Raw genomic sequence first — 17,062 nt, 5'->3', positions numbered from 1 at the left:
TAGCATCCACAGTTTAAGAGACCAGGCACGGACTCCCAAGTGGCTCCTCAAACTGTTCCTCCCTCCATACCTATTTATAAAAGAAATGCAGGAGGTACCCTGCTGCATTTTGCAGTCCTGAAAACTGCACCAAGATGCTTAATTGCCATCCCCTATTTCAAAACCACCACCAAGTGCCCCAGCGGTGTTCTGTGGCTGCAGCACTGATCCTTGCTATTTCTGCTTCTTCTTGGTTGCTGGCATGACTCAGCTTTGTGGTTGTCTCAGCCACTCTTGCAAGAGACAAGGGATAGAATTATAATCCTGGAGGGCAAACAGTTTCCTATGTCAACCCCAGGTCAATCTGCTTATGATTTAGAAACAAGTCCATTCTAAGTTATAATTACCAAAAAACCCCCCACCCACACATCGCTAAAACAAAACAAAAAGCCTGAAAGCAAATCTTGCAGAAGCAAGACAGAAGTCAGGACACCTAACCTTTCATCCGATACAAATGAATGCTCAGAGCTAGCAAAGGTCAGCGCCAGCCACCAATGCAAAGGTAGCTTGAATATCAAGCTACAGTTCACAAGCTGCCTATAGGCTGAGGTTACAGCACTTAAGACATTACTGCTTGGTACCAGTCGGTATTGATAAATGCAAATGCAGCAACGAAACACCACAACAGTCCCCAACGAAGTACAGTTCCGACTGAGCAGACTTCCGCTCCAGTGCTGCTTCTAGCCTGCTAAAAGCCCCTCTTACACATCTCCCTCCAAAAAAAAGCTCCCTTCGTCCTAATCGGGCTTCAATGTAGGACCCCAGGAGTAAGCATGAGTGCCATATTTTTGTGCTTGCACAAGAGATGGACTTCCTTCCCATGTCACGTTCTCCTTATGCAATTGTAAGTCTATACAATTGCGAGGTGGGAAAGAAACCAAGCACGCATTTCAAGAGGCCTATTTAACCAGCCAATATGCAGTCATTACTTACTAGAATACCGATTCTGCTGTGCTGAAACATTCTGTGGGAAGCCTGAAATTCATCCTGGGTTTTCAGCTTATGTTCACTGTGTTTCCTCTCAGAGCTGAGCCTAATTCCATCGAATGCAGCCCGAGTGAACAGTAAGTTTGACCTCATCTAATAAGGCCTCAACATCACAGACCTCTCCTTTCAGAGTGCAGCCCCCACTTCCTCTTTTGCTAAGGGACAGGAAGCTTCAGATATTGGTGTTGACATTCCCTTTGCCTACTGCGCATCAGCTAACATGTGTTGAGTCAGACACCAGGTAATTCAAACCTAGTTACTCTGGCTGAGTCTTACTCAGCTGGACCTTGATATGCCCAAGGAATCTGCTACCACTTAAAAAAAAAAAAGGCGAAAAAATACAAAGGCTATCTGTGTGTGTGTCTTAGCAAATACAAGATAATACAAGTTACCTTTGCCCCAGTGAGGCTTAGCTAAACAACATAATTTTATGTTTACCTGAAATGCCTGAGGACAGCTACTATGTTTCTGCTGATGTGAGGTAATTTGGTAAACCACAGCAACTTATGATATGCACAAAGCTCATGCATTATTACCTTAAGGTGCAGACCTTGCTACTGAAATATTTTACTCTTCAAGCATGAAATCTGTCCTCCTTGTACCAAGTCTTACACAAGAGTATCCATGGGTCTGTACAAGATTTCCTGTTACTTGATTTGCCTACGCTACTTTTATCTAGTCGTGTACCTATTGAGAAATATGCTTTTACCTACAATCCCTCTCAGGTCTTGGAACAAACACACACAATTTTAAAAATGGTGTTATCATATAAAGCAGTATTTTCAGAAAATCCAAGCTGAAACTAGGTTGATACATCAGGCCTATCAGCCACTTTAGATGCTAGGATTCAAAAAAGCTGTTTTCCAGAAAGCCTGGAAATCTTTCAGATGATAGGTCTGGAAGGTACAAGTATGAATGCTGCTGTGAGTTCCACATCTGTGAAAGCAAGTCTCTGCATGGACCGAGAACTTGACAAGCTTCAAGTCACTTCAATCTGGGCTTCTCAAGAGTTTATCTGTAGAAATCCTGGATGAAGCAGCAAGCAGGAACAGTGGCACTGCAAAGTATAAGCGTACAGTATACACGCTTGCAATTTGAACAGGATAGAAAGCTTTAACCCCTCATCTCTGCTACAAATGAACATACATGTTTGTCTACTGTTTTTGTTTGTTTGTTTTAACTCACACAGATAAACCCACCTGCCTTTTTTTTTGTCTCAATACTAGAGCAACATGAAGCATTTTACCTAGGACTGGCTTAGAAATATTGTTCATGAACGAAATGTTTTGTGCAAGTATCTAATATCAATTTAACTCCTTAACTTTTAATGCCGTTCTAACTCCTCAGCAGTATGCAGTTATCAACCACTAACTCTCTTTGCCTGAATACATTTATAGACAAATTGGAGCTACTGTCTGGTAAAAGAACATGAGATTATTCTGACTTTAGGTTAGGATCCCTAGGGACCCTCAAAAAAAAAACCCAAAAACACAAGAAGCAAACGTATTACCCAGAGTGCCCTGGTTCAGCATGAAGACAGCAAATCTGTTCCCTCCCCCACTATTGCCTTGCACTTCCGTAAGGTCATTTTCATCACTGCAAGGCAAGCTGTGATATACTGTTTGAACATAATACCATTATACACCAGTGATTGCAGAGTTTTGGAAACATCTGCAGTGCAAGAAGAAAGAGAGACAGAAAACTGGAGGGGCAGAAAGGACACAGGAAAAAAAAAAGTGTTCTTAAAATTCCTGTTAACAGCCAACAGCTGGAAGCTAAACACACACACCATAAGCAAATGAAGAAAGCTGAACAGGTAAGAGCAGAGGCTATCAAACAAATTAATAAGATAGCCAATTTTTCCATTCCATGGAGTTGCAGGAGGATCAGGAGAGAAGAAAAAAAAAAAGTATCTATGCAAATCTTAGCACTGTTAAGGATGTGTATGCCACTGGGGATAGGGAAAAAGTGTACACTGCATGAAGAATATGCAGGTATGAGCCTTTAGCCAGATACACCTGAAATCAAGTCCATAAAACCAATTCCTAGAGCGAATGTGTTCCAGACACCATCTATTTAAAGACTATATCAGCAATATTAACCATTATCAAAGAGCTCTCCTACACTTTAAAAGACTAAGTACAAAATAAACTCAGGGAGGTACCAAGTAAATATTGTGACAACACTAGCTTTTTCCAGTACACTAGAAAAAAAAAAATATGCCTTTGCCTTTAGATAACTCAAACACGTATCCTCCAAACCCCAAAGCAAGTAATTGGAAGTTATATAGTCAACAAAATACGTGCTTTTGGTATTTTGATTAAAATACCACCAAGATAACAGGGCTACTCCTCCTTAAATACAAAGTATAACCAAAATTTCCTACTTTGGGGGAAAAAAAGCCCCAAACACCTAAACCACAGCTGAACTAATTTCAGACACCCTGTAATTTAAATTGTTTTCTGCCCCATATATTCCTATCTGCAAGAAAAGTCAAGTCACCATCGTACCCATCTCACAGCACCACAGTACAAGCAGGTACGCTTTCCTGCAGATCACACATTTAAGGTTCCAGTAATACAAATGGAAACAATACAGTAAGTCTGTCAAGTTCTGAAAGGAAATTAGGAATTTATGATGTCTCCATATACAGTAAAGCTTTCTAACGGAAGAGACTTTTTCAGTTTCCTGCTTCCCCCTGCATATAGAAACCCTACACACAAGAGAGTCACTTGAGGAATTTCAGAATCTCCTGGCTCTATTTTGGAACTATATATTCTGGGCTCGAGCTAAAATTTGTTTTCTGAAATTTAGAATTAAGACCACAGATGTTAATTTCTAGCTTAGCCAAAAGTTTGCCATGGCTCTACATTTATACTCCAGTTTATGAAGCAGAACAAAAGCACCAAGATGCAGGTCAATAGGCCAGTGGTGCACAGGGAGACTCATACCCCCTCCATCGCCCAGTAAACCATGCGAGAATTGCTTAGGCCAAGGGAACTAGTGTTGCTAAGGCTCTGGTATTCCAGCTTTGGGCATCAGGTGGACCCAGAGTTGGAGAACAACAGTCTTGAGCTTGCCCCTCACCTTATTTGCCAGGACACCTCCATGGGTTGCCTGAGTATGAGCCAGAGGACACAAGAGAGATTAATCGCATGGGTAAACCTTTGCCACGTGGGAAAGCTAGTTTCATTTGCATGAAGGAATTCACCTTGTAAGAGTATGGGGCAACTGCAATAGAAAACAGACAGAGAAACAGAAGAAAAAAGAATTCTAAGCATGAAGAAGGGAATTAGAGAACAGATTAATGTTGTGGAACTAGAAAATCCTGCTCTGAATAAAAAAAAAAGGACTAGTCTTGGGAGAGGGCGGAGAAATAACAAAAGCAGCATAAAGTCAGTTCTCTTTTTAAAGAGACATCTCCAGTTTAATATGCTGTATTTACTCAACATCATCAATGCAGGGATGACAGGGAGCATTTACTGCTATCACTTAGGCAAATAGCGGCATGAAAGACAAGAGGACTATTTTCAAATCAGTTTCACTGGAGACCTTTGCCTTAAGTAATAAAATCCAGAGACATAAGAGAGATGTGGCACTAAGAGGATAGGAAAACTGCAAGATATCTAAAACATACAAAGGCCAAAACTTTCTGCTGCTGTAAAAGACACACCTGTGATGGATAACCAATTAATTTGTGGAGCTCATTAAATGTGTAGGAGTACGGCATAAACAGCAGCCTGTTCAAGTAGGTATACTCACAAAAATGATACAACCTGACATGCATCAAGTTAAATCTGAACTCAAGCAAACACAGCAGCAGTGTGGGTGAGCAAAAGGAAAGTTACTTGAATATAAAGTATATTGTCAGGCAACAGTCATAACCTGGAGGCAGCCAATTGAATCCATGACTTTGAAAGCTTTCCTGGACACCTGAGTGATCCCAACATAATGACACCTGCAAGCAATTTCAGTTGCCAACTCTGAAAGGATGAGATGCAAGGTTTCTCAGACAGATTAAGAACTGGCCTCAATTAACTGAGCTGTTCTATTCTGCCAACAGGTGATGAAAGTAAGTAATCTCCGCATATGAAAGAGATATTCCACTGCTACCAAGCACACTCCTACTGTTGAGCTTCTCTGTCCTTCATTTGCATATTATCATACTACTTTGCAACCAATACAGGTTGTGCACACCTTGTTTTAAAAGCAGTTACAGAGTCCAAGACTGAGATATTTAACAAAACAACCACCACAACTTCAGTGCACTGTCTGAACAACTATGGCCTTCTGGCACAGACAAGCTCCCCATGGTAAGTGAAAAGCTCACCTCAGACACCAAGAACTTGTCGGGGCTACTGTGGGACCACTGAACGAGCACCCACAGACCTCAGCAAAAGTCTCACTGTCATCCAGCCTAGGTAGAAGGCACATTCCGGCCTCAGTCTCTCCCCACAATGTAGCAAAAACCCTCATAACCAAAACCATTGCGACATACAGCTATGCTTTTCTCTCCTATGGTGAGAAGAGGAAACGCATAACAGCACATAACAGCCAAGTTACAATCTCTACACTGCCGTGGTATCCAAGTTTCTTCTCGTCTTGTACTGGGTAATGAGATACAAGGATGGTATATTAGGATCCATTAAGATACTAACTCAGTCGGCACACAAGTATAAACTGTTCCAAGATACATGGTCAAGGTTTTTCATCTTCAGACCAGATTCAGAATATGCACAATACAGTCCTGGAGGCTGGGAAGTTGTCTTGCCTGGACTTTCAGCGAGTTCCTCAGTTTACTCCAACAATATTGAAGCCCATATACCTCAAGAAATTAGAAGTGTAAAGAAGGGGGGGATGGAGAGGGTGGGGGAATCTTTCAGAAACTGGAGAACAATCTGAAATATTTCCCCTCGGTTCCCAAGAAGTGAAGACAAAGAAAAATCTTTGAAATACCTGTGAGAGCATGGAAAGTGAACAAACACCACTGCAATGACAAGAAACCTTTTTTTTTTTTTTAAGTTTAAGCTGTTAGTAACTATTTACCCACCAAAAGAAAAAAGCAAAACCACAATCTGTTTTTGTTCTAAACACCCCCAACAACAACTTTTTTTTCTTCCCCAGAAACTAAGATACAAAGATGTTTTTGCCACAATTCTGTGAAACAAATAAGCAAGTAAGTTTCATAAGATCAGAAAGTTCTCTAACTTGCTCCACAAGTGAGCTGGAACACCACAGTCAGATTGTCTTCATTGTCCCAATTGTTAAGAGATTTACCTTCTTCACTATCTGACGCACTGCTCTTCTCTGGAAGATTTTCATTCTCATTCAGGTCCAAGGACTTTTCTAAAGACCTGCTCCTGACTAGCTTAACAGGTTTTCTTTCTGAGGATGGAAGAGGGCTCTTCTTTATTTGCTTCTCATTTGGAGACTCCTCCACCTGAAACAACCCAGAGGAAAAAACTGCATCAGGAATCACAGGCTATTTAAAAAGAGAAAGTTACTTTAAGAGAAGACAGACATATAAAGGAAGCCACAAGTTCTATCCGCTCAATTACCACAGAGTCAAGCACTAATTTCTCCCTTGTTCCCCTACCCAGCCAACCACTCTTCCTCTTTATTTCACTTCACCATGGTAACATGGGACAAATTTACTCATCTGCATCCTCATACCTAAAGCTGCCTTAAAAGGGACAGTTTACTCCCCATCCAGGCCCCTTGAACGGTTTGGCCCCCTTCTCTGCATCAATGCTAGCGTTTATAAATTCATTAACCTGACTCAGATTATTTTTTTTAATCTGAGTTGGTTTTTTCCTACCAGTTTAGCAAGGGGTCCGACAATCCTGAGGGGAAGCACAATGAAATAGACAGGGCCTCCCTTTTTCAGCAAGATTAGATCATCCCAATTATATATTTGAAAGATTTTCTTATTTTATAGGGCTCCATTATCCTTCGACCAAAAAAAAAAACCCAAAGCTTTAAAACTGTCTAGAGCCATTCTACCTGTAAAACATTACTTCTCAGAAACAAAGCAATGGAGTAGCATTTGCCATCGCCAATATATAAGCGGTACATTCCCCAAAACATCACTCACTGAATCAAATGATGCAGCTCTTAACCCCTAACTATAGTAACAGGCAGCTAAACTTACATGCCATTGCACATAAAGTAATTTCTAGTGAAACCATATGCGCAAGGTTCATACACCTCAAAATGCCACCGAAAAGCTTAGCTACGAGCTACAAATCATAGCTTCAAATCTCCTCAAAGCTCCCATTGCCTCCAGTGGAACAGATGGGATCAACAGTAGCACAGCCCCCCATATGCAGTAGTGCACTGACCAAAATACATATGATCAAGCCTCCTCAACTGAGGATTTCCAATTCATCTTCAATACCATCATCCCTAAAGGTTATTCAGCACACTCAAAAAAGCAAGAGCTTCTGCTGCTGGAACAGTTACCACATACTTCCTATACTTCTTCGCTTTTTTGAAAATAGAGACCATCTACGTTTTTGTGCAACTGAGGGCCATTAGCAGAAGGTGGGTGGCTGGAAAATAGAGACAGGCATGAATTTGATTGCAGTATAAGCAGGCAAAAATACTCCCTCAAGGTCAAAAAAAACCCCAACATACCACCAAACAGGAAGACTGCATCAGAAAAGCAGATCAGTTAACAAATGCTCCTGTTGAAAGGAGCTACCATGCCTGAAGTTACATTCAGTCACACAACAGGAACTAGGACAGACCCAACATTTCCATTTCAAAACACTCTACCAACACAGACGGAAGTCAGAAAGGAGCTAGTTGTGGTTAAACAGTCTAAAAATTGACACAGATCCCGCACAAAACCAAAGAACTCATAGCATTTTGATGAGGATCAGGAATCTGGTGAACAGGTGGAGCTCCCATCAGCAGCATAAGAGCAGCCCCCTCTATGCCATGCGCAGAGCAGGAAAGCCCGGCTAAAGTCAAAAGACTAGAGCAACAGCTCCTACAAAAAAGCCTTTTGTGATGTCAGGCAAGATGAGATTAATGCTAAAGTTTTTGGAATAACTGATTAACTCAAACACAGTTTTCTTGTTTCTATTTTTTTTTTTCCAAAGGAGTAGTGATTTTAAGATCTGCCAGCTGGAATTAAAGATGTATAATTTCTTCTGTGTGTACATTTATCTCCTGAGCTAGTCCAAGGCTGATAAGCTCTGTGCCAAGGCTTTTCAGTTTTTTTAGTCTATGAACAGCAGGCTCCAGGACTGGAAGGCTCTAAGTCTCCCTATGAGGGGTGGAGGCAAGAATATGGTTGATTCATACAGGCAATAAGGCGGTTCCCACATTGTGATGAACCACACTTATGTCTCTCAAGCATAGGACACAGGTCGTGACCGGTGTTACGCACACTTTCTCTAATCAACTATGGACAACTATTGATGATATTTTTTCCAAGACAGGCCAAGTATTATGTCCGACAACTCCACCAATTCAGATCTCCCTCTGAAGAGAGCTTTAGGACTTTGCCTACCAGAGGAGGAAAGAAGGGGTTAAGCCTGTTTCTCTCCAGTCTTCAGAAGGTGATTAAGTGTGTTTTGTGTCATCAGTGACATGGTTTTTGATAAATACACTCAAAGCACTACTGTCTCCTCCTACCGCCCCTGTGTTTCTACAACATATGCTGTAATCCTGGGGTTGCGTAGAGTGTGGTGACATCTTGAGAAGTGCCAAGTGACACATACAGGCTGAACACATTCATTATGTATTTTAGTTACACCGCAACAATAAGCTATGCAGTTTAGCTACATGTTTATCAAGACTGCACTTTTACACTACAGTTGAAGGACTTTTTAAGAGCAGTTCATTCAAGGGAGAATCCTAGTGTTTTTCCTTGCATATAGACTAAATCCCTAGGCATTACTGCTTACCAACATGCCCATTTAGCACCTGCAAGAGACATCTCAGGGTGTGGCACCCAGCAGGTAAACAACACACTTTTCCAGGCAGAGCGATTATTTTTAAACAGCTTGTTCTTGTGCAAGACTTATGAGTCCAAACCAAGACTACCTGGGTAGATTTTTAGTTATCCTAAAGAGCTCAAATTCCAGCAGCATCCACAGGCCTCCCTTACAGCTCTCCGAAAATCTTATTTTACACTGCTAGGATTTCCATGAGGGATACCCATCATCTGATTAACTAAGCTTTTAACATCTGAAAAACAAATACCAGTATTGTTTGCTGGGTACAAGTCTCTAGCCATTAACTTGGATTTCGCCAAAACTACCTAAAGCCTGCTTAACCTCCTGATCGGTTTTAGCGAGTGATAAAAGCCAGAAGATTTATATAGTTGTAAAAACTACTACAAGCATCTCCTTTTTTCTCTCCCCAAATTTTCCGATGCAGAAACAGCAGTTAGATATCCAATCCTAGTTAAGTTTATAAGAAGTGCTTTAATGATTTATTTGCTTTTCTAGGATCTTTCCCTTGGGGTATCTATTAACTAAGAGAAAATGCCTGTAACCTTTTAGGACTGCAACTACACACAAGAGTCCCAGCAACTGTGCACACCTCAGATACCGCTACTAATGCGCTTGCCCTCCCAACCAGCCAAATACATTCACAAACTCATACGACATCATGAGTGAAGCACCCATGCTTGTTCAGCTGTATTAACCCAAGGCATTAAGGGAAAACTTATCTTGATTACATCAAGGGTGGGTTTCTTCCACCCTTCCTTCTGAAACATTTCCACAACTTAAAAAAAAGTATTTCATATATTCACAACAGCAGACTAACTGACCTTTGAAGGCAAGGATAACACAGCATAACTACCCTCTAATAAGTATCATGTATAGGAGAGACAGAAGAGGAGATATTTTTTAAACAAAAAGTAGCACAAGCAAGAAAGCACTGGAAGTAAACAAAGGCATTACTTTCATAAAGCACTTGCATAAAAACGCACATTGTCACTAGGAATGTGGCTAACAGTTAATTTTGTTTTAATTAGCGTTCTAACCAGGTTATGCAGCGCGTTAGTGATAGGACATTGTCAAAACTCACACCAACGATATTCTCTTATGCAGAAGTTTATTCATTTCCAAATTCAAGAAATACTCTTGAAACCTGAAGACATTCATATTAGATTTCTGATGTGAAAACCTCCTAGATTATTATGATTTCTCAGAGGCTTCCATAGGAGTTGCAATCCCCACACATCCTATGCTTACAGATACACAATAAGCATATATGCTTATCAGTTACAAATAACAAGAAAGGCTGTGTCAGCACTTACGCCTGGCAACGCGTGTCTATTCAGAGACTCTCCTTCCGTTTGAAGCGTGGGTTCCCGAACTAAACCAATCATTTTAGGTAGTTTTTCATCCCTTTCTCCAGAATCATCACAAATGCTGGATCTGTCCAAAGCAAAAAGGAATGTATCTTTGGAGATATAAGTACTGAAAAGTCTCAGAAAGCTTCTCATGTATGATTTTTGCATTCAAACCATGGCTGTTCAGCTAATATTAAAAACAACCAACTCATTCTTCCCACATTCAGTTCACTAATCCCTCAAGCCATTTTCCTCACCCTGGCCACCTTTCAGAGGGCTTCAGCTTTTGACCGTAAGGTTAGTAAAACCAAGCACTGGTGAATCAGAGAGAAAGTAAGTGGTGCGATTTTGCAGAGCCATATTTATTTACATACAGATACAAAAATTAAAGTCCCACTATTAGACTGACACTGGCAGTTCATAAGTTAGTTCATATTTGTTCCAAGAAATCAAGGCAACTGTGTAAAAAAAAAAAAAGATAATCCACATATAGTTAGATCATTCCAGGTTCCTAATTCAAGCTGGGCACAATACAAGAATAAGATAAGGCCTCAGAGATCAGGAGAACAAAGCAAAGCAAGGGTTTCAGTCTCCACAGAGGAGAGAAAAAGTGTCTGAACATCATATATAGATCCATTTCATTCAGCCTTTCCATACTGTTGAAGGGCATACAGATCCTGACTAGATACCACCACGAGAAAAGGGTGCTATTTAAGCTATCCTGTCGAGATCCTCAAGCAGATCCAGGGAGAACAAGGTCTTCTTATCTCCCTTCCTCTGAGGGGCCTCAGCTGTGCTCCTACTATTTTAGGCAATGAACACAATTAAGTTTTTATGCATGTTCAGTTTATGCAGTTCAGTTCTTTGCATCCTTTCACTACAGACTTAACTCTTCTGCTGAGGCTACAGCAGCACTTTGGGAAAAGAATTTTTAAGAAAGAGGACACTGCTTCTCCCTTTGTATTTCAATAAGCTTTATAGCTTGTCCTTACCGAGACTGCCCATTGTCCTCAGACGATGAGTGGAAGCTCTCCATCTCCTCACTGTTCAGGCCCAGCTCAGAGCCATAGCTCTGGTGCACCAGCTGCCAGAATTCCTGCTTCGTCAGCCTCTGAAAGAAAGCAAGCTAGTCAAGAACTATGGTACGGGACAGTAAGGCACAGGAGGTAAAACAGTAAGAAGTTTGAATTACGCCACAGCCTTTAACCTCAATTCTGACAAGGACTGAAAGCATTTAGGTATCACATTTCAAGATTGGATTTCAGCATTTTGGGGAACTGTACTCCTGTCTACTATATATTCCCAACCCATCATTGTTCAACCAGTAACACCAGACATGAGAAAAATTGTTATTTCGAGAGAACACACACATGCGGCCACTACTTCCTTCTTCATGTGTCACCAATGTTTTCACGGATACCTTCAAGCTAGCTCCCTCTTGAATTTCACTCGATACGGCACAATACCAGTAACTAGTAGACAGCCAGGGACTCCCTCTTTGATCTTGGACAAACTGCTTAATAGATACATGCCTGTTTCCTCAGGATGCTTAGAGAGCTTTACAAATGGTGAGAGGCTAGCGTTTCAGTCACTGCAGAGAGCGGTGTCTAGGTCGGCCAACTGTCTGCTTTGCCAAGGTGGGACAGGAGGTCCTCACTTTGGAACGACACCAGAACCCCCTTTACGTAAAATAGTTGCTTTTGCTCAGTAAGAGTGTTACCTTGAAACATCACTTGCTACTCTTCTCTTTCTCTAAAATTTCTCTGCCCTGCTCCATGAATTCTCACAGCTACTGGGAGATATTTACGCTCTCTCATATCACCAGGAAAGTCAGGAAGTGAAAGCAGTATGACAAACTCGTATCGGCAATGTAAGCAACTAGTTTCAAAGTCCACTTCAGCTGTAAAGGGTTCAAAAAAAAAAAAAAACCACGAGAAAAGAAAGAGAAAGGAAATAAGGCTCTGGGATTTAATGAAGCTCAGGGAGCAACACTAGTGATCTTGAGAAAAAAAAAAAAAAAGAGACTCCACACTGGAAAATGTGCCTCAGCCACAATCCATATTGATCAAGGGAACAGAACCGTGCTAATGAGGCAGTAACACAAGTACGGCTTACTATTTGCATGAAACGATCACATTAAATACCCATGCATTATTTAAAGGGCTTTTAAATGATCCTCTCCACCTCCCCGCTCCACCTGTGGAGTGTTATACTACCCGCAATTTTAGACCGACGTAAAAAAGCTGACCCACAAGCAGGAATGTAAATGCCCGCCCATATACACCCTCGGTGCTCCCCACTCCCCGCCACCCAACCCCGGGGCTGCGGGAACCCACCCCCCGCCGCCCCGCACCGCCACAGACCTGTCGCTTCCCGCCGGGCAGCGCTTCTCCCGGGACACGCCGCGCTCCCGCTTCCTGCTGCTGCCTGGGCGGCGGGGCCCGGACGGGGCCGCCCCCCCCACACCGCCCTTCCCCGCCAGCCACCGCGCTCCGCCCGGAGCGGCGGGGCACCGGCGGGCATGGCCACGGTCCCCATGTCGTGTCCCGCCCCCCCGCCCTCGGAGGGACACCCACGGGTGTCCCTCTGCCCCCCTCCCCCCCCCCCCCCCCCGCACTGTATCGCTCCCACGCACACAAAGAGGGTCTGGGCGAAGCCAGGCCGGTTCAGGACAGGGCTGTCCTCCCTCCGTCCCCAAGAGGGGTTTGTCCCTCGGGTATTTCCCAGCTCAACAAGGTTTCAGGCTTTTCAGAAAGGGCCGGCGCAAGCACCCTATTGGTAGAGATCAGTTTCAAGGTATTTCATCCCAACGAGGACAAAGTAAACATTAAAACACCAAAAAACCCACAAACCCCACACACATATAAAGCAAGAGTCATAACAGTTGAACACCAGCCTCCCTCTGCCACAGGTGTTTGTTCTACAAAGTGCTAAAAACACAGGCATCGACATACAGCTGCCTTACTTTCCCCAGGCACACCGTACTTTGGAGCAGTAAACTCATCACCACAAACAACTACCTACAGCTGTGTTCATTAAACAGCTAAAAACAGGAGTCGGCATTACACGGTTTCAAAATATGACTGAGGTGTATCTTCAGGTAGCACACCTTTCAGCCAGAAATTAAAGGACAAAGCCACTTTCATTTCTGTTGCCCAGTATGGCCAGTGCCTTTATTTCCAGTCATAAGAAAATAACTGAGAAACAGCTAATGTCGCTAATTAAATTCACTAGCACGTTCTGCCTCAGTCTGTGGGCACAGCAGACTGCCCCTGCACAGAGGGCTCAGTGGCTTGCGGAAAGCAGAGAAACTTTCAGCGATGCATTTTAGGAATCTATAAAGTGGTTTCCTGTGGTTTTGTGAAGTCACTGTTACCAACTCCTGCTTCTAAAAGAGGACTCTTGCACTCTGCTCAATTATTCTTAGCTCAGCGAGATATAAGAAGTTGTTAATGGTCACAGCCCAAGATCAAACCAGACTTTGCTTTATTGTATCAGAAAGGATTAGTTGTGAAGGCAGAGAAGGGCACAAATTTTCTGGGTCAGACTTCTGCTTCTGAGGGGATGGTTTGAGAAGCTCTGAAGCTTGAAAGGCTGAATCCAAACATGAATTACTTTGCCCACTCAAGGTGACGGTCTGTGCTAGGTTTTTTTCCCCCCTCAGTTCTCTTTGTATACAGAAACAAAGGCTACAAGAAGCAGCTGGGAGACATCTTTGTCTTTTTAACTGGGAGCATAAAACATCAATTCTTTGTCTCATGCTAGACAAAGCGGTGGCATGGCACAAACAATACTACAGAATACCACTGACTTAAGTGAAGCCGCTGATTTTTGCCCCCTTTGAACAGATGCAGAAATAAGAACAAGACAGTCCATACAGGTTTACTCCAGAGACAGCCCCCCACCACACTCCGCACTCCCATCAGGCAACTCTGACGTGGAATTCTGTCTGATCACTTGTCCGCAAGAGAAAACAGCAAACTCCCCCTCTAACCACCCAAAGATGAAGGTTAGAATCAAACCAAGCCCTCTCTGATCTCTAAGCACGCAACAGTGCAAACAAACATCATTTTTTTTTTGTTACATCCTCCCCTGAGAAGCTGCTGGGGAAGGCAGACTTGTTGTCCTGGCAGATGTTTGCCACAAGAAGCCCAGCTCATCAGAAATTCTGGTCCCTTCTCACACCTCTAGACTTACCTGCTACAATAATTCTGGAGACAGGTGCAAATCTCTACCCAGCAAAGCTTAAGAAGAACAATAGGAAAATAAATCCAACTCTAAGGAAGAGGACTCATGGGAATTGAGACCGATTAAGTTAAGATCTTGTTCCGTTAGAAATAAGGAGCACTGTGTTTGTTCGGGATTTGAATAACCTGCCTAATTGGATTTTAATTTGTTCCTTCTCCCTTGAACTAGGATATTTGACACCCATAAGCCTCAGGAAAATAAAGCAAAAGTATAAATGGCATTGCTCCTACTGTCAATAGCACACATTACTTAAACTTGTTTTACCAATCTGGAAAGCCTGTTACAAAACAGGCATTTTGGCTGATTTTATAAACTGATGTATTATTGAAAGCCTCAGTGGATGTGGAAGCAGCTATCTGTTTTATCAAGACCGGTGTCATGTCTCTTCCAGACCTACATTAATGACTCCTTATTTTCCATGATGCTTCCCCCTTTGACCAGGAGCATTTAAAAAACAATGGCTAGGTAAAAGCCTAAGAGGCTCACTCTGAGCACATTTTACAATAGAAACGAAAAATTAAAAAAAAAAAGGTGGAATTTTCCTTGAAAGAAAAAAGTCTTTACATGGACACTTTAAAAAAATAGCCTAAAACAGGACCATCTTAAGAGGAAGGAACCCACTGATTCCCAGAGGAACCAAAGTTGAAGGGCACCAAATGCACAGTATTGTACTCTGAGCAAGATTTGAAGGAGAAGCTATGAGCCAGAGAATTACAACTCAGCTACGGGGACCAGCAGTCCTGCCAGAACACGGACGCAAAATTGGGGGAGAGCATCTTGACAGCCAAAGTAAGCCTAGACACGGAATCGCATGTGACCATTTACTGTTTTTCTTACACAATGCAAGTCATTTCTAATAGGAAGGCAGACTTTACAGAAGACGACTTATTCATTCAATTGTCTAGGACATGTGATACTTAAGTGCAAGGCAGAATGGCCACAAGATGGAGATCTGGGAAAGGGCATGCTGACCCTACCGAGAAGTTCTGCAAGTGGTGAAAGCTTAAGGTATATCAGGTAAAGCAGACAGGTCACTCTTCAGAGGTGAGACCTTGTAACAAGAAATCTATGCCCAGGAAGCACTAAAAAGGGCAGAGCCAGTGACTGAAAAATGATCTCTGCATAAGTGTGATTTGAAGCAATTGCAATTCCACTCCTCTGGATCCAAATCCTGCAAACTGGGGATTATCCACCATCAGGTGGCGTAAACCAGCACTATGACAGCTGCATTCAGTGTCATACTTCTGACGACACCGGAAGGACTTTATTTTGGATGTCATCTCCAGGTCTAGCAGATGTACTCCAGATAACTAAATTACCCATAGGCTTTAAAATATTTAGCTATCTGCAGAGAAAAAAAAAATTAAACTATCTCCTTTTGGAATTGCTTCCAGAGCGAGATTTGGGTTTTTTGTCACAAGCCTAACAAATTCTGACGGGATCCCTTTGATCACTAGAGCCCAGAAACACTTCATATACTCAGGGCACTAGATACCATGCCAGAGCCTCAGATGTACGAGGTCTCTTTCAAATGTATGCTGTCCACTGCCATGAGGGGGTGGGGAGAAAGCAGCAAACCTGCTTGGATGCACCACAGGCTTTCTTTTAGCAACAGGTCAGTAGACAGCTGTCATTGTAGCTGAGTGAGTGGATCCAGCTCAAGCAACTTCAGTTTTTAATTTCACCTCCTCAGTGCCCTTCTATAGCTTGATCTAGTTTGGTTAAGCAGTAAAGGATCACAAAGCAGGCTGACAAGTGACTCAAAAAACATTCTAGCAGAGAATCAGACTTCACTACTACATTGCAGAAGTAGTTGCTCAACCAAACAGAAATCCTGTTTCAAGCAGCAGCTACAAACATACCACATTAAAAACCCCTACATACACCTCATGGTAATGTTCCATTTTGCAACTGAGAACTCCAAGCAGAAATTCATATAACAGACTTAGCTTTCAACATACTTCAGCGAGGGTACAAGAAAGCTATCAGAAGCACTGGTCCCTAAAACCTGCTGGCTTCATTCACTTCATCTTCTGAAAGGAGAAGCCAGGGACTGCATGTATCTATTCTTTAGTTACTGCACTGAAGTGAAAAAAAAAAAACTTTCCAGACGTGACACTCATTTCAGTGCCAAAGAGTAGAAACACACAGGAAAAACTAATACTGAACAGCACAAAGCTTGCTGCCTCTGTTCCAGCCCCATAGATAGGTTCACACAGCTGAATGCCCATACATCCACCCTCTAACCAACTGAGTAAGTTTGTAGACCTCTCCCACCTTACCACAGCGTAACCAACTGAATAAGTTAATTACCTCTCCTGACTAACTTTGCCTAACAAAGGAAAACAAAGTTAATTCCATTTGCATATTCCAATCAAAAGATGACATAGTACATTGTGGATTTTGCAGTGCTACTGCTGGATTCAAGGCAAGATAGGTATGATGTTATGGTTAACTGGTATTTGATACGAG

At 42.4% G+C, this 17,062-nt stretch overlaps 1 protein-coding gene across 1 annotated transcript in view; it reads right to left on the bottom strand.

Moving 5' to 3' along the window:
* The window catches only part of GRAMD1C (GRAM domain containing 1C), a 55,430-nt gene that overhangs the window by 10,792 nt on the left and 27,576 nt on the right, over window positions 1-17,062 (bottom strand). Inside the window, 3 exon segments of the mRNA XM_054213853.1 lie at window positions 6,304-6,466; window positions 10,307-10,427; window positions 11,335-11,453. Coding sequence (XP_054069828.1) covers window positions 6,304-6,466; window positions 10,307-10,427; window positions 11,335-11,453 — 403 coding nt within the window.

The sequence above is a fragment of the Rissa tridactyla genome, chromosome 1 (genome assembly GCF_028500815.1).
Source record: "Rissa tridactyla isolate bRisTri1 chromosome 1, bRisTri1.patW.cur.20221130, whole genome shotgun sequence".
NCBI classification, from domain to species: Eukaryota; Metazoa; Chordata; class Aves; order Charadriiformes; family Laridae; genus Rissa; species Rissa tridactyla.
Note: the sequence above shows the minus strand (reverse complement) of the source record. Positions and strands in the feature narration are given on the sequence as shown.